General features: G+C 32.7%; 1 protein-coding gene and 1 non-coding gene across 2 annotated transcripts in view; both read left to right on the forward strand.

Annotated features, from left to right (window-relative positions):
• The first annotated feature begins 301 nt into the window (after positions 1–301).
• On the forward strand, positions 302–374 carry Trnaf-gaa (transfer RNA phenylalanine (anticodon GAA)). The gene has a single exon. It is a non-coding gene; the product is annotated as a tRNA-Phe (tRNA).
• Positions 375–1,248: 874 nt separating this feature from the next.
• The window catches only part of LOC133189437 (receptor-type tyrosine-protein phosphatase kappa-like), a 38,285-nt gene continuing 19,736 nt past the window's right edge, over positions 1,249–19,797 (forward strand). Inside the window, exon 1 of the mRNA XM_061324809.1 lies at positions 1,249–1,293. Coding sequence (XP_061180793.1) covers positions 1,249–1,293 — 45 coding nt within the window. The remainder of the gene's footprint in view (positions 1,294–19,797) is intronic.

Genomic DNA, 19,797 nt, shown 5'->3' on the forward strand with positions numbered 1-19,797 from the left:
TGAATAAAACAGGACTAGTTATTGTACCTTTACATAGTTAGTGGGCTTAGTCTGTTCCTTAGTATTACTTAGTAAATTTAAAGATAATTTTGCCATTCATATATACTTTGGGGCAGACTGAGTACACTACGCAGCCCTAGACAAACTGGTCCCTGTTACATTTGGTGCCGTGCCATGCCCTGGAAGTGACAGGTGAGAGGCCTGCCAGTGATGAGCCTGGGTTAGAGTCTTGGGGGGGGGGGGGGGGCAAAGACCTTTAAAGAGGGAGCAATGTGGCGGTCAGACGGGTTCGATCGCCGGTGGCCAGATAGCTCAGCTGGTAGAGCACCTGACTGAAGATTCAGGGGGCCCGAGTTCGAAACCCGGTCTGGTCCGCTGCATTTGTGTCCTCTCCCGTTATATAAGGTGCCGTGACCAGGATTCGAACCTTGGTTGTCGCAGAGTTGGAGTCTTTGGGGGGGGGGGCAAAGATCTTTAAAGAGGGAGCAATGTGGCGGTCAGACGAATTCGACCGCCGGCAGCCAGATAGCTCAGTTGGTAGAGCACCTGACTGGAGATTCAGAGGGCCCGGGTTCGAATCCCGGTCTGGTCCGCTGCATTTGTCTCCTCTCCCGTTACATTTGGTGCCGTGACCAGGATGTGACAGGTGAGAGGCCTGCCAGGGATGAGCCAGGGTTGGAGTCTTTGGGGGGGCCAAAGATCTTTAAGGAGGGAGGAATGTGGCGGTCAGACTTGTTCGATCGCCGGTGGCCAGATACCTCAGTTGGTAGAGCACCTAACTGGAGATTCAGGGGGCCGGGGTTCTAATCCCGGTCTGGTCCGCTGCATTTGTGTCCTCTCCCGTTACATATGAAAGGTCCTGCATATGTGTCACATGCATGTTTTGAGGATGAACATATGAGAATCATATGAAACATTGTTTCTTTATTTGTCTTTGTTACACTCAGGTAAGAACTGCAATTTCATTATATATATTTGGATAAATTTAAATGTACATTTATTCAAAAGAATCAATATGCTAATATTTTTACTTTGTTACTAACACCCCCCTCCCACCCCCACTCAATTTTTTTTTCAAATTTGTTTTCTTTAACAATGCATTTTCAAATCAAAATTGATCAAGAATAAATTAATTTATATTTCATTTTAAAACATTTTGGGTTGGGTTTATTTTTTGAGTAAAATTAAAATCATTCCACATTTTATTTCCCGACCGGTTTTGATTTTTATCGGATGAAATTGTACGTCATGTTTGACGTCACTGCTGCAGCAGAAGTATTGGGTGTTGGAAAAGTAAGTGATCTCATAAGACTTTTAGTTCATAGTGTTTTGATCATTTCATTACGGTTACAAATGAGTATGAACTTTCTAGTACTCTCATCACTTGTATGTACGATGATTGTTAAATTAATGCAGTTTGTAAAAAGCCGATAAACAAAGTGAACATTAAGTAATTTTGGATTTGTTTCTGAAGAATGTAAAGACCATTTAGCATTTCTAATTTTTCAGACTTGTTTTCCTTTTGTTAGTAGTTACACTAGTATCTTTATATACGATCTTGGTATGAAAGTGAAATTAAAAACTTTGTATAGCAGTTAACGTAAATGAATGTTGAGATCGATCATTATCCATTCGGTTCTTTCATCAAACTAATGAAAAAAGTTTGTTTTTATTATGCATTAAGCAACTGGAGTTCAGTGTCACAGTGCTGTTTTTTGGTCCAAAGAACCCAAAGCTAAATTTTCACTGACGATTGAACCTAAAGCTGATTTGACAGACGATTGCATGATCACAACGAAGGTAAAAATAATAGGGGTCTACATACAATAAATAATTACAGTTATATATGTATGTAATGACTCCATAATGACAAAATATTTCTTAATTGAGAAATTTCTGCTTCTTTTTGCTTCTTAATTCTACATTGTTTTGCTTTATCAAAAATAAATCCAACTATTTTTTCTACATTACAAAACAATCCAGCACCTTTTAAAATATGGAAGGTATGGATAGAACTTGATGGCTATTTAAAAACTATAAAACTATACAATAACTTCTGGGTGATAAATTGAATTTCAGCTTAATAACACATTCAAGATATAAGTACATTATTGTGTGTTGAAAGTATACATCATTTATTATTTACATCTATATATTATTGACATTTATTTAAAAAAAAAAATCAACACTAGAGAAATTAGTCCGAAATAGCTGGCACTTAAAATATCAAAATCGTTAAAAAAAAGCCTGGAAAATGTCAGGTATTTCGGACTATAGAGAACCTACAGACTGGTACTCATTCTCTTTTGTAGTTTAAGTTTTAGTTGGATTAGATATGCCTAGAAAATATTTACTGTGTGAATATTTGTTTAATATTTTTTATAGGTTCAATATACTGTCAGCCTCTCTCAGAAGAACCCCAAGATTCTAGGCTTGCTTCAAAGTTAAGGTAACTACACTCTGTATAACAAACTTTGTTATATTCTTCCAAACAAAGTTTGGGATATCACGGAATCACAATGTCAGTTTCTCTGCCTGTCTGCTTGTCTGTAGTATTTTTATTTATACATTTGTATCCAAATCCTTTTAATTTTTGGCAATCTGAATTATTTTATACTATTTGAATTAACATTCCAAATTCAATTGTCATTTTTTTTTTAAGTTATTGCTTTTTTTTTAAAAAATGATTTTATTATGAAGCATATCTTCCATAAGTGAAATTGTCTTGTAAATAACATTATACATGTTATAGTGTGTCACACAACACCTATAACATGTATAACATTAGTTTTATATCATAACTCTGTCAGAGAATTGGGCATGCATTTGTTTGCAGATGACAAATAAATTCAATTACAGGTAGAATTTAATCTGTAATTTAAGAATTATTTTTTATTTTCAAAATTATTTATAGATACCATTCTGTGCCACAAAGAAATTTTTCAGAAGGGGGGGGGGGGGGGGGCAGGTGGATTTGCATTTTGGGTACAGTTCAAAGAATTTTTCAAAAAGGTCATGGAAGATCAGATGGGGGACAACTGGGAAAAGTTGACAGAGAAAGAAGAGAAAAGAATTAGGAAATATCTGGAAGAATTATGAATGAGGAGGATGTACTTAATCTTGTCAGAATTTGACCTGCAAATGCTTTTTATAAAATATTTATGCTGGAATATCATTTTGATTGTACAATCTCATAGTTAAAAATTTATTCACATTTTATATTTCTTGCTCTATGAATAAATACATATGTATGTAAGCATTTTTTATGAAAACTATAGATATATATGTGTATATATCTATATTATATGTATCTTTTGTTTGGTATATGGAGAGAACATGCTTTGTAATTTCGTACTCATTTATACGTTAAACATGCTGTAGGTACATGTAATCTGAATTACTTTTGATTTGTCATAAATTTACAATAAATATTACATTATATTGACTAATGTTATTGCAGATATTTCAATTTTGCTATGGACAGTTTTATATCATATGATATATTAATACTGTGAAAAGTACATAATCTAATTATGTTATTCATTTGTACATGTATACATGTTTATCCTTTAATCTTTTGCTGAAATCCTTAATAATTTGTACTCAACTTAGAATATGTAAAATACATGTATCGACAAATGCTACGGACTTGTTTTTATACTTTGAATGTTTAAAATGTGCACTGTGTAAAATTAGTTATTTCTCTTGATGAAGATACTTTTGGCAAAAAATTTATGTAATCATTATCAGATATTAACAAATATTTAACTGATCATTGGAATGTAATGAATTTTCATCTGAAGCAGAAATTCCTGATTTTCAATGTGTACAAGATGTGTATTTCCTTTTGATAAATGTGGAAAAAGAACACACATAACTGTTTCATATGATTTACATATGATGCTCCTATCATATGATTCTCATATGTAAATGACTCGAAACACACTTAAACTTTTCATATGCAAGTCATATGAAGTTGTTTTCATATGATTCACATATGTGAATTATATGTGAATCATATTATTTGCTTCATATGATTCACATATGATGCCTCTTTTTTATGATCATATGAAACCAATCATATCATTCACATATGATACACGTATGTGGATTGTATGTGGCAAAGGTGCCTGTGTATCATACATGTATCATATTATATTGTAATTTTTGTACTTATCTGATTGTAGCAAATACAAAAATTACAATATGACAACTATCTGTTATTTTGTAAGTTTTGTATTTACTACCACACCTTTAATACAACAATTACAATACGACACATATATTTACTCCTTTATATCCTATAGCGAACAGTTAGAACAAATGAAACACACAAGTGAGCATAACATCATTTTAAAAAACAAAGGATTATGCAATTTTTGTTATTAAATTACGTTAAAAAAAATCTAATTATCTTGCAGAAAATCTTAGCAGAAGACAGACAACAACAGTCTCACAAAGTTCAACATATCATATTGCTTTGTTAGCCATTGATGGAAACCAAGATCAAAGGGACCTTTACTGTGCACACACATCCGTAAATGAATTTAAACAATTAGCCTGGTTTCAAGTGGATTTAGGAAACCTATACAGACTTCAAGGGATAAAAATATTTTTCAGAGATGAAGGTAACACATGTGGTCAAATTTTTGATATAGATAAAATGACTGCCGTTATGGGAAAAGGGCCCTTAAGGTCAAAATTTCACAAATTGACTTTTTGGTAAATTTTGATAGCCTGACCCTTTCTGAATGCAAAAATACATAACTTTTAAGAGTATCTCATTTTTTCAGTATTTTTTGAGCATTATAGTAAGGTGCCTCAAAACAATTTTAATTTAATACTCTAGTCCAATTTATTAAACATATCAAACATCCAAAACAAACAAAAAAGAAATAAAACTCCACAGATGTCCAATAGAGAGAGGAGAGATCCAACCCAAATAAGGGCAACGCGCGTAACGCGGGACATCAGCACATCAATCGCGATATAAAGACAAAAAATTGGTTTAATATAAGCAGGCATTCACTCAGCCCCCTCCCTCTCCCCGACACAATACACACGTTGTTAGGTGGGGGATAATGCACACAACACTCCATGTAATTTCTGTATCACCGAAGAATTCTAATGGGAAATAAATATTCAGATACGCCATAATGTTTATTTATTTATTTATTTTTTCTTTAAAGCATATTCTGTTCATAAAAATCATAAATAAAAAATATGTTCTGAGTGAGCAATTTTTTTAAAATAAACTTTTAAAAAATACCCTGATTAAACAAATGTTTAATAAGTTTTCATTGTTCATCATACAATTCAATTTCTTCGCCTGACTTAGTAACGTAAAACAGAGAGACATATTGATGTCAAAGGACTGTCGTTTCAGTAAGGCTTTTCCGTACATGAAAATTGTAACTGCTTGTTAACATCTTAATTTTCAAAAGTAACTCATGTTTAATAAAAAAAAAAGCGGATATAGATCTTCCACACTTTTTTTTGGGGGGGGGGGGGTGCACCTGTGCTCTCGACGCTACTCCTGTATCACTTGGACACAGCAATCGTTTATCATTTCTTAAAAGGGTCGCTAATGTAATCTCAAAAAGAAAACTTTATGAAAATTGGTTTCTGTAAAAATGATTCAATGTCGAAATGATTTGGCAATTCGCTATCATATTGCCAGATGCTTATTATCACCTGCTGGATATACAAATATAGCCGGCAGACACGTGTCATATTTTAAGCTTATTAATGCTCGACATTTCAATCCTTTAGAAAAATTTAATTCTTTGTAACATTGCGCTCAATCTGAAATAATAACCTCCCTGGATTCTTGGAACTTATAAAATCTCATCAGATATTAATCACTCACAATGCATGTGTAAACGATTGTCTGGTTTCCAACTCAGATTAACGGAAAGTTCTTTAAAAAATAACATTGTATAGTTTGATCAAAGAGAGGGTTGTACTGCTCTTGACTATTCTTTATATATGCACACTTAACGGAGCTGGATTTTTCTGAGCGAAATGAAATATAATTGCTTTACAATTTTGACGAAATCTATTTGAAATTGAAACTGAATATCTTGGAAGTCTTAAATATATTTTTACGCAATTAAGGTCAATTATTCATCTTAATCCGTGACATCGGCTGACCAGACATCAAAGCTTCTCATATTTCGATGTGATGAAACGTAAATATATATGTCTTATTAGCAATAATATTACGTGTTATACATGTTATGTTTTTTGTATGATGCAGTTAAGCAATGTTCCCTTGTATGTTTGAAACTCTGCCGCTCTAACCTGAATCTCTTCATAGGCGACTTTGTATCTGCTAAAAGTAAAATATGCAATTCATTTTATAAAGAATACCACTTTCTTGGAATGTCGAGAATAAAGAACATGATTCGTATTTTTGCCTGTTACGAATTGACTGGAATTTTAAGATTTCTTTTTGTTGAAAAGCAGAAAGGTGTGTGTGTTTATTTAATCCTTTCCATAAAGTCAGGTACAATTATAAACTCCTGGCCAGTATCCCGGCATCAGCCATAAGCGGAACTTTCAGAAAATGTCGAGATATCTGGATTATCGAGATGAGACTCGACGTCCAAGATTTAAACAAGGAACGTGACTTATTTATTACATACATGATTTCAATACTCAATTTAAAAAAAAAAATGCTTCCTTACATATTTCACGGTCAACAAAATTTCGCAAAAACCTCCGTTTTTTCCCCCGCTCGAAACATCACCATTGCTTTTATTTTCCATCTTTATCAAAATGTAGATTTTTTGTCTTTGTTGGCTTACAATTGGTGTTAATATCGTTGATGATTAGAACATTTTTATAACATTAGACTATGACATTCATAACCACTTCCTGCTAGTGCTTTCTCCTCTATCAGTGATTTATTCTCAAAAGATGTTGCCATATCTACATTTACTAGAAGTTCGTAATTTCTTTATATACAGCCTAGTCCATTGTTTAATTTGTTTTTCTTCTGTTTCATACATGTACATATTTTCACGCATAATTTCACTGCTGACGATATAATTGTTATTTTCTTCAACGTTGAGTATAATGCTCATTGGAAAGTCCACATAAGCTGTATTTAATTCCTAAAGCATATATGCAATTCAATTTCAAGCCAGCTTTTATCGGAACAATTTAAGAAAATTGATACAAATTGTTATCAGAGACTACTATATTTATGCATTTATTTGATCATTTCATTATTTTTGTTCAAAATTATATTTTTAGCAAAATTTTCGTGGCACTTTCTCTCTGTATTTTTTTCCTAAGCATATTCTTTTGTTGTTAGTTTTGTATAGAATTAGTTATATAACATTTATACCCTCCTTTCATTTGCTGTAGTAGGTTCGAATCTCCCATGTTACAAGTATCGATATCCAAAACATGATGTTTTTTTAGTTTGAACTTTTACTGGTTGTCGTTTTTATTCGTCGATTTTTTTTTGTCAATTAATCCCCCCCCCCCAAATCGACGCTCCTCCTGGCCCCAAGACCATAAACTGAGAACAGACTTAAGTCAAAATTTCAAACCAATATAACTTTTGAAAAAATTTTGATAATGAAACAAAATTTTTATCATATATTTGAATTTAAATGTTATATAAAATTGCAAATTTTGATGCAAATACATTAAAAAAAACTCAAGATATTAAATATCAAAATTTTGACCTAAGTCTGTTCTCAGTTTATGGTCTTGGGGCCTGATCTGGTCTAATTGTGCATATCATCAATATGATTAACTATAGATTAAAATTAAAATAACCTAATATACTTTAAAATGAAGACGATTTCAAAATAAAGAAGCACTTATAAAGTACGCGTACACGTATATGCGCCTTGATCTCTCTCTCTATCTGAAAAACAAAAATATTTACGTGCAAGTAGAATACCTTTTGATCATATGAGTCAAATTTAAGTATTTGCAAATTGCTCAGAAAACAAATATATAGTATTTTTAGCCATGCGTGGTATATAGACATTGCTATAAATCGCTGTACCTAACAATGTGTTCATTATTTCGTTTAGATTAATTCACAGGCACTTGGGGTATGTACCCCCCCCCCCCTTTTCCAATTTTTTTTCTTTTTAAATCTGGGGTCGAGTCACCTTTTTCCTATTTTTGTATTCTAATATGCACTGTATATTATCAATAATGTAACTCTTTTGTCTCTATAAGCTGTTTTTAAATATATCGTTTTATGTATCAGTCGAAAACGATATATTTAAAAACAGCTTATAGAGACAAAAGAGTTACATTATTGATAACATACAGTGCATATTAGAATACAAAAATAGGAAAAAGGTGACTCGACCCCAGATTTAAAAAGAAAAAAATTGGGAAAAGGGGCGGGGGTCCATACCCCAAGTGCCTGTGGATTAATTATGCAATATCGAGTAAAATGCTTATTACTAAACAGAATTATGAATAAATACATGTACTAAGTAATAATAATAATATTATTTATTACAAATTTCCGCATCAATTCTCATATAATTTTTTTTTAATTTCACCTTGAAATCCAATTTTATTTCTTGTTTACGAAACGCAGCCGACAAAAATTACTTCCGTGTTTACATCGCGACTTTGAAGTCGTGACGTCAAAAGATAAGGGCCCTTTTCTCATGACGACAGTCAAATGTCATTTAGATTTTAATCCAATCAACTCATCATTGAACATAAGATCAAACTTGTTGCAACAGTAATTGTTTTGTTATAAATAAACTCTTAACTGTTCAAAATATACGTGGTAAAATCTAGCAAAATGGGATGATTAGAAAGCATTTATATTGGACATAGTGAATTTTCTATGAAAAATACTATAGGAAAGGGACATAACTATTGTCACCATAGTAAATTTTGATTAAATTCTTAGTGCATTTTGGACCGTCACGACAGCTCATTCGGTAGAGCGCTTGCACTGTGTCGGGAGGTCGTAGGTTCGAGCCCCGTCCGCGACTGAACTAGGTCGATAAAAAATAGGTAGCAACTGTTCCTTCGCCAAGCGTTCGGCACTTTGAAGTGAAAGTTGCGGGACCTTCGGATGAGAGCTTGAAAACCGAGGTCCCGTGTCACTGCAGGCGTTGACACGATAAATATCCCTCACTGCTCAATGGCACTGAGTATCGAGTAAAGGTCTTAATTTGAAGCCCTTCACCGTTATATGGTGACGTCTCTATATGAGTGAAAAATTCGTGAACGGGACGTAAAACAACATACAATTAATCAATGAATCTTAGTGCATTTTTCCCCGAGAAATGAGGAAGTAAATTAAACTGACTTTACTGTTCAATCACATTTAAAGATGCAGTAAAACATTTTATTCCCAACACAAAATTGTTACAGATGTGAGTTTCATGTGAGAGAGTTGGTAGCATTTCTTTGCCTAATAATACTAAACTTTTAGCGTAGAAGTTATCAGAATTAATTAAGCAATATTTTGTCTCCAAATGCATAATATTTATATTACATTTAGTATTTATGTACTAAATGAAATGTTCAACACATACCTAATAAAAACCTGAAGGGAACTTATAAGATTTTCTTTTCTAAACTTTAAAGCCCACAATTTCAAAACAACAAAAATATTTAATCAGAACTTTTCAGCAAATGTTTATTTATCATATTTAAGTACATATTAACTTTTGTGATAAAATATAGACAAAAACAAAAATTGTATTATACTTGAATGTGCACAGGGTACGGTCCTTCGAGGCACGATAATAAAGTCAGTTTCAACAAAATATACACGAGTATTATTTCGAAATAAAGTATTAAAAAAGATAAGGTTGGGGTAAAAAATATCCTTTTTCTAATTCAATATCTATAATGTCGTCTTTTGGAAAATTTCAAGGCAATTATTTTTGGCAGTTTCCCGAGCATTTGAGTTGGGAAAGTGGTAAACAGAACACACGGAAAATGGCGACATTCTATGGCGCACCGGAGAGCAGTTCAGTTTGATTTAGATGCAGTATAAACACGCCGTAGGAGAGTTTTAAATGACTACAGAAGAACAAAATATATAAAAATATCACTAAATCTTTAATATACAAGTGAAATAAGAATTTTCTTAGCAAAAGCTTTTTGATCGAGTCCCCGGATAGAACAAAACATATGGACAAACAGCTACATGTACTGGCAATAGCGAAAGACGGTGTCACTGTAGACCGCCAATACATGAGTGCCTGTTTCGTTGAATGATAGCGAATGTTTCCCCCATAACACTAATAAATCTTCAGAAAATCGCATATGTGTGCGAAATTGATTACTCAACTGCTTATGGAGGAATGAAGGGAAACTCAAGTACTTGATTAAATGAAATTACCGAAAAGAAATGGGCTTATCTTTTTTCTTTTCTTTTAATTTTTTTTAACGAAAAGGAGGCGTGCCGCTGTTTCAGACACTTTGATGTTATCAACCGTGCGCCGTACTAAGGCGATATCACATATAATATAAAATCTCATATTTTATCTATTTGAGCATATATCTATTTGAAATTTGCTATGTGTATTCATGAAAATTGTACTAAAGAGTAGTGATAAAAATTAAAACGTAGTGATGATTATTTTTCACTCTAGACAACTTGTCCACGATTTTACCGGCCAATCCCCGATTCGGCGTAAAACATTAATCGATCAATCGTACATCTGTTAATTAAATGATTCAATCCTTCCTAGCTCTCTGATAGACTGAATTCTAACAATGAAAAATCAACGTTTGCTATTCAGGAGACCCTCAAGATAAACGAGGGTCCATTGAAAGGTTCTGAAAACATGTGATAAGTAATTAACCGTTTAACGGAAATCAATAACCTTGTTATCATTAAAATGAGCAGTAAAGTATGCATAAATTGTGACATCACTTTTATTTTTTGTGGCTTAATAACTACGGAAATAACCTCAAAATATTTTGTGTTTATACTGATCATAAAAATGATCATATACCGTAAAAACCGATTTTAACCGAGGATTCAATTTTGGCATTTTAAGCGAGGGTTCAGAGATGGCTAAAATAGAATATCGCTAACAATTTATTCCGTATCGTTTGTTATAGCTATCTCTATTGATCTTATAAAATCGCTCAAATGCTTGCAAAAAATATAAACCAATTTTTAGGGATAAATCGCTAAATTTGCGTCTCGCTAAAATTCTGCTTGTACAGTATCTTAAAAATGGTTGAAAACTTTACCCTTGTCCATCATTTTGTCACCCCGAACGAAGTCGGATAGACACATTGGTATTGTTTGACCAATAATGCTGTCCGCACTATTTATCGATCAATCTTGATAAAACTTCATTGTCATTATGTTTTGCAAGATTTGCAGTCTTTAACAGTCACTGTTGCCATGAAAACTGAAAAAAGGGGCTTTTTTTAGTTTCATCTTTCTCGGTTTTTTTTTTTTTTTTTTTTTTTTTTTTTGAAACTTCAAGGAAGTGTTCTTTGCGTCCTGTCAAAAAACGTTGGGCAAACAAACTGGAAAAGGATTGATGGAAATTCGATATATATAAGAAAGGTTGATGTACCTGACTAATTTAGCTATGTTTTCACACATGGTTTTCTCCTCGAATGTTCTCGTAAAAGGCTTTGAAAATCCTATTGAAACTTTCCACAGAACTAATAATCACTATTCGTAGTTGTGCAAATATCATTTAAAATTTTCATCGACGTTGCCATAAGAATAAAAAAAAATAATAATTTATGAAATGTTGCTGTGACGTAACCATTGAATGCTCTCAGAAGTTTAATTTTAAAAATTACTTATTTGCCAAAACTTCGTGGTCATGATATGAAATGTTTATCTAATTTATGTTGTTTTTTTTTTCTCTCACATCGGTCAAGTTCTTTTAAAAAAAGAAACTCCTCTCCTAATCATAAATGCAGTTTTTATCTAAAACATCCACCGATATTTCCATTACGCTCCTAAACAGCACTGCGTAGTAGGTTTACAGTGTTTCATATTCCATAATGTGCTTTTAAGAAATAAATATTACATTTGCACATAAACAATTTATCATTCAGACAAAACTTAAATGAGGTAAAGAAAACACCTTTTCGTAAACACATTAGTTTAACACAGCCGTAAAGACATTGGCATATCTCCTTTGCTGTGAAAGCTGTATTAATATACAGGAGTAAAAAAAAGGGGGGGGGGGGAGGGAAGTGGTAGTGAAGGGAAGAGTATTGGGTTACACAAATGTATTAAGTTGTTTGTATACTTGTACATTACTTGCTAAATTGTAACTCTAGATCTCTATAATGTAAAACAACATAATAAGCAATTTTTTTTTTATTCTGTAATATACATTCAATATTTATGAAAAAAAAAAATCACAGAATGAGTGCAAGCCACTCTTCATTCAACCCTGTTATAATTTTTTCTTATAAAATGTACCATTAAGAATAAAACTTGATTAAGCTTACTTTTTACCTAACAGGTGTCAATAAGTGGAGACCATATCGCTCCCGACAGTTTTATCTAGACGTCTCTAACTCTTCTATTTCTGACACCAGAGCCAAGGAACGAGTGACATGCTATAAAGATAACACGACTAATTCTGCGGTACCTCCAAATATTGTAACGATAACTTGTAAGCGGACAGCGAGATATATTATTATCGAAACCACCTATCATGCACCTGAGGATACCATATCAACTGGGCCTGTTTTGGAAATTTGCGAAATAGAAATATATGGTGAATATGAACATTTAATTTTTGTCCGCAATTTTTTATGTTGGAGTTGGAACATTTTATTTCTCAGTTTCGTGACATGTTAAAATTCTAGTGTGTTAAAGTGTAATTTTTGTACAATATTTTTATGAGATAAGATAATATACATTTTTTTCATGATAATGAGGTAGACAGAGATTTCTTCACAAATGAAAATTTATATTCTTCGAGGGTAATGCTGGAAGGGAATACAGATTTAAATCATGAAGAAATATGAAGAAAGATTCATATCGCCCAAACATTCATTCGGTAAATTGTTTATCATACCGAATCAAACGCAATGCATAAAATAAAATTAAAATAAAATAAACATTTGATAAGTGCAATGGGGCAGTAAGAACAATGGTTCTGTACATGAAAAATATTTCTACAAACATTTTTGAATTACATATTGGAATAAATGAAAAAAACAAAACAAACAAAAAAAAAAAAACAAAAACATTCGTTTATGTACATACATGTGACGATCACGTGACCATCTGGGCGAATCAGCTTTCGTTTATTTAATGATTATATTATAATCATGTATAATAACGCGCTAATTGTAACCAGAACGGTTACAGATGTTTCCAGAACATTCCCCACTCCTTTACTTGCCCAATTCCTTAAAAACGTCATTAAATCAGCCAATTCTTCTGTGTAATAAATCTAAACTTTATTTTCAGAAGAATTTAATCGAAAAAAGAATGCCAATGTAGTCCTTTGAGTATTAACCACTTAGATTTCAGAGCACGCGCATGCCACTGTTTTCTAGATATTTCACATGTCTTCCTCGTAAAGAGACTTACAGTAAATACCTATGTAAGAAATCTCAAACATTTTCATTGAAAACTATGCGAGATACAGTCATATAAGTATTAGGCAATCAGAATCCAGCAAACATGCAAACATGTTCTTGCATTCAATTTTGATAATAGCACAGTATATGAATCCATTATACCGATCTATATTCTAAATTTCATCCTGTTTTGTTGAAAACTAAGAAAGTTAACAATCATTTAAAATATGACAATCAAATTGCAGCACACATGCACGTACACGTTTTCACGATATCTCATATATCATGATTAGGAGCCTCCTTATTTACATCTACGCCTAAATTTCAAAGTATTTTGTCCAAAAAAAAATTAAAAAAAACAAAACAAAACAAAACAAAAAAAAACAAAAAACAAAAAACAAAACAAAAAAACAAGAAGGTTACATTGATTTTTGTGACAGTCAATCAGAGCAAAGCACACGTGCACGCGTGTGGTTTCTTGCTAATTCGACCACCTCATTTTGTCTGCACCACTAATATATGTTTATATAATAAGGTTCAAAGCATATTATCAAAAATAGGATGGTTAAAGTTCTTTCAATTGCATCAGTCATTTCACTCCTCGCACGCCCACGCAAGTACATGCAAGTCTGCGCGAAAAGACCTTCGTTCCGCATATCTTCACAACATGTCTGTTAACCATTAAAGATTGCATCTCAATCGGATAAGTAGTTTTCAAGAACACTCGCGGACAAAAAAGTACCGGCGATGAAATTATATTAAAAAAAAGTTTAAAAAAAATATGTTCCCAAAGTTTTTTGGGAGAACATAATAATATAATAATATGATGGTATTATACAAAAAAAAAAAAAAAAAAAAAAAAAAAAAAAAAAAAAAATTAAAATAAGATTCAAAAAGTCTATCAAAAGCTGAGATTCTTAATTTTTTGCTTCCCGTATTTTTGAAACTTGACGCCTTTAAGAATGCCGCATCCGAATGATGCACAAGAAGAAAATTGGGCGACTGGAAGCACGCGTATCCATCCAATAATTGAAAGAGGTTTCAAAGCTATATGAAACCTGCAAAATAGATACCATTAGCATGGAACACAAAATGACCGCAAAAATATGGCTAAGCACGTGTAAAGTCAGCATCCAATCACTTCATTTGTTTGCGTCATCTTCATCAACGCTCCATGACGTCGTCTACAGCATTAGCTATTCATGAATTGCACAAAAATATTAAGCAAAGCCGTTTACATTTGACTAGGGGATGATGGAATAAAAGCCGGAGAACTTATTCATACCATTGTTTTTACCCCAAAACACCGATATCTAGATTTAAAGGTCCCAGACCAACAGAGTATGGCCACAACAACATAGCCAAATAGTTTGGTTTACCTATTCTTACTGCAAAGCCTGATGGAAGAGTAAGAGTTAATATGCTTCGTAATGGACGCTTTTAATAAAAATGCCACTGTTGTTAGTCCTCTTGTCTATGACTTTGATTAAAAATATACATACGTAATAAACTCTCAACATCACAACAGACACCGCCTGAAAAATATATATTCTATAATTTAAGTTTAAGAAGATACAAGTTCTTACCTCCATGCACTTGTGAATCTACACGTTGTGTACAACTTGTACAATTACGCGGTAACTGATAACGTAAATCACAGTAAATTAGGGAATTTCCCTAGCTACACGTACACGTACACTGTCATCTGCTTAACCTCTCTAATAACAAAGAAATAAATTTGACACAGTAAAGTATTCTACATGTATAGAATACAATTCTTATACATTTAACTATTTAATTAAAATTTGAAAATCCTTATAACATGTTTTTTTTTTAATCTCGTTTTTCGATTTCATTAAAGTTGTACAATTTATAAAATAGAAAGACAGTAAAAGTTTTATTTCCGCATGTTCGCTGATTTAACTTTATGGCATTCCGGGACGTTAATTTGTTGTTTATGGACTCGGATCCTTTCTTGCAAGGTACCTCCCGTCTCGCCGATACATGTCTATGACTCCCCGCAACCAGTTGTTACGTATATGACATTTGTACTTTGATTGTACTTTGATTAAAGACGTCACCGTATGCCGGTAAAGGGCTTCAAATTTAGACTATACTCGGCACTCAGGGTCATGGAGCAGTGAGGTTCTTTATAGTGCCAACGCCTACCGTGACACTTGACCTTGGTTTTTAGGGTCTTTTCCGAAAGACCCGTGACTTTCACATCTAGTGCCGGGAGCTGGGCGAAGTTTACGTCTTAGGTTTGACGCGGCACAGCGAACGAGAATCGAACTCGGACATCCCTGTCACGAAGCGAATGCCCTACCACTAGGCTACCTTGACCTGTTCATTCTTAATTTCAGTTGGATTCTATTACAATCTTTCTAAATATGTATAGGTTCCCATCTCGGTACGCAGCATTTTCAAATCATTTGAATTTCCCTGTGCATTGTAAAAATCGCTTTGGTTAACTTTTTTAAACGTTTGGGTGCTTGTTGTCGACTGTTGATAATACCATTCAGTTGTATTTAACTTTCCATATTTTCTTATGTTTTAAAATTGGGATAAATATTTTAGCGTCCATAACGCTATATTTGTTCTGTGGATTATAACACTACAAACGTTGCATCCCCGTCATCTTCGGTGTTAGTTACACTGCCTGGGTTTCTTAGGTTCTCTTTTAGAGTTTTGGACGCCTTTTCTATTCCAGGGTTGATAAAATCGCATAGTTTTCTCGTCGAAGATATATTTTTTATTCCTCAAAAGTGTAGAATTAAGGTTTATATGTTTCATAGTTGTAAAAGTCATACATGTTGCATTAAAAAGGATGTTACGTTTTGAGTGGGAAGGGTAACACGATCTTAAATTCAGATACCGGTGCGTATCCGTAGTTTACAGTATAAATTTGTTGATTTACAGATCCATTTTTTAAGGTAAGATGATCAAAAAATGAAGGTTTTTCATGACCTTCTTCCATTGTATATTGTGTACAATTATGAAGGTTGTTAAGATATGAATAAGATTAATTTAAATCCTCTTTACTCTTGGTCCAAAATATGAAACAATCGTCTAGGTAACACCTCCAATTATTTCTAAAATTCTTAACAAAATCGTCATTAAATTTTACCATATAATCGATCCTTAAAGTATCCCAATTATTTATGAAATAGTTACCATAATCGTCCGTTAATTTTACCATATATTTGATCTTCTAAGCACCCCATCACTCATATGAAGGAGAAAATGTTGGTCCCCATAGCGATTCCTTTTACTAGTATAGAATATTCGTTAAAGTGAAAGTGTTTTTTTTTATTTATTCAAGTTCTTTTAAAATGGATTTCTTTGACAATCGTCCATATAAAATATTCGGATGATTGTCTAATCCATTAGCTTCCTGCTTCCTGTTCTAAAGTATGGATACTTAACTTTTTCCTTTTGGTGTTACTATTTAACATACCTACTATTTGTATATGCAAGTGAGTTAAGGCTAGAGATAGGCATTTCTATGCAAATGAACTAATTAAAATACCTAAGGTCTATACCTTTTATACAGAGAAAGTTTAAAATTATTGTCTAACATTTACATTTAAAAAATGTTTTCTTTTATATAACACTATATTGAAAGCAATGGTATAAACACGGGTTCCTCGCGTCATAAACGTTCGACGGAATTTCTCAGTGATGTCATAAAGGTTCGACACACAAATCAATGGATCAAATACGTGCCGTTGAGTTTGAAAAATCAAACATTCCACGCGTTAAAGATTATAATCAGGAAAAAATAAAATATGAATAAGTCATAAATGTAAGTATAAGTAATAATGTATCATTTTTAAACATCTATCAGGATATAAATTCGGGCTGTATGGAATTTAATCTCGTACCAACCTGTATTAATTTCTGAAATGCATACTTGGTACCCACAACACATTGTAACCAGTACACATTATGACGTCTTATGATGACGTCATTACACTTTAGTACACAAGATTATAAGGAACACCAACAAAAATAGTTTTGGTGCAAGGGCATGCTCTATTTTTCAACTGAAACAAGGAATATTCAGAGGCAGAATATATCAAAGATTGATGGTATTTGCTTCAAAAATATCAACAGCTCCATTGTTTAATTACAATTTGTTAAGATTTAAGTTGAAAAAGGGTAAATAAAATGCGCAGTCCGATATAAGTCTCATAAAATTCTGATTAAATGAGAAAATGTCTAGGATATGTGCAGCAGTTTTATCAATCTATAGAATATTCTTCTTAGAATTCTACAATATTTTTGTAAAATAAAGTGGGATAATCCCTTGCCCCAAAGATGTTTCTTGATGTGTTTTATTACCTCCGATAATTAAGAGCAATGACGTCATAAAATATACTCGCTATAACATGTCGTGGGTACTAATTAATTATAAGAAAATAAATCAAAACCTTCTCTGAATAATAAATAATTTAATTTTGTTTGTATTCTAGCCTCTGATTGGCTAATATCCAAAAAGGAACACAAATTATTTCTGTATAACCTGGTTTGGTATGAACCCCCCCCCCCCCCGACAACCAGCTGAATCATCTGTATCCATACAATCCTCTCATTTCCAGTCCTCGGGATTCATGGAAAAATTAAGATTTAATAAATGTACCTTTAACTTCAAACAATAATTCTATCTTACCACATGTAAACAAATAACAATGCTTCTAGGCCTATGTATCAGTTTTTACCTCCCCTCGCTTCCCATCACTTCCGTTACTTCCGTTACTACGGTTGTATTAATGAGCGGCAAATTTGAACTAATAAAAAGCAATGAAATTTTACACCCATAGTTATTTAATGATTTTAAAATTAATTATAAGGAATTACTCGCTGTTTTATAATCCGCTTCGCGGATTATAAAGCGTAAACTGACCCAAACCAGGTTATACTCGAATAATCTGGCCAAGAATTAGCGTCATTCCTAAAATATTTTTTGCATTAGCTCATTTGCACAGAAACGCCTATAACTAGCCTTGAGGAGGAGAAGGACCTTGAGCTGAAAAAATACTTGTCATTCATTTTTTTTTTTTTTCATATTTTGTATATTTTTAATTAAGTATGTCCCACATATCTTAAAGCAGTTAAATCATTAGGTTTCTTACCTTATTTTGGAGATATTGATTGACAAATACTATGCCCTACAGTATCTAAGTGGAGTTTTAATTCTCCGTGTTTCCGGGCGCATTACTCTGTCCATAATGGGATTTTTTAAGTATACATAAAAAATATCAAAGTGGACATGTATCTTTTAAAATATTTCAGAGTATAACTAGGATTTAAAATTCTAAAAAGCAAGTTTTGTCTATCACACTGCATCTGGATAGGGAAAATACCGCACGTTTTAAGACAACTTAATAAAAAACGTAATTTACAAAAAAAATTCTATCATTCAATATTTTTTAATTTACGTTGAAATGCAAATCCTTCAAATTATTGATTAACTGTAAAAATTTCGAATGATGAAGCTGACCTCATTATTTCACAGGACATTATTAAAGAAGACATAAGCATGACAAAAACGTGTCATGTTACATTTCTCGAGTACGGGAAAAACCAACTATGACGTCACACGTAAGCTAAATAAGCGAAATAAGATATACCTACATAAGATTTCCGTCATCAGGCATGCAAAAATAATTTTTGTGTTCCCCGTTTCTTAAAATATTTCATCATATACTGCTTATGACCTGTTTTTACATAATAATACCGCCCCTATGTTCACCGAGTATGATCTTGCTGTACTAACAGATCGTGTATGACGTCACTGACTTGTTGGACACGCAGTTTAGGGAAACAGAGGAGTGTATCAATCTTTTTCATAATTTGTTAATATTTACAAGAATGTTAAAACTTTTTTTATTCTTTTTATATAAAATGGTATTAAAGTTAAAAAATTGTCAAAAAATTATACAAGAACTGATGGTTTACACGTTTTGCACTTATATAAACGGAGACTATGACGTAGTTAAACAGAGTCATGTGACCATGTGTCCTTCATCCCCTTAACTCACATACGGAAGTGCCTGAAGAGCCTGACATGGCGAAAACCATATTTCATGATTTTTATCTGATAACATTCTCCAAAGTCCCCACCCCCATTACAATGGATAACTTATTGCAGTTTTTTTTCTTCGTATATCTACTGAGCTAAGTAGCTATTCATGGTTAGTATGTTTTATCCCCACTGATAGACATATTTATATAAGTTTTACGGTTTTAATATTTACT

Source organism: Saccostrea echinata, unplaced genomic scaffold (assembly GCF_033153115.1).
Source record: "Saccostrea echinata isolate AGI-Se365-2 ecotype Australia unplaced genomic scaffold, CSIRO_AGI_Sech_v1 ptg000018l, whole genome shotgun sequence".
Classification (NCBI taxonomy): Eukaryota; Metazoa; Mollusca; class Bivalvia; order Ostreida; family Ostreidae; genus Saccostrea; species Saccostrea echinata.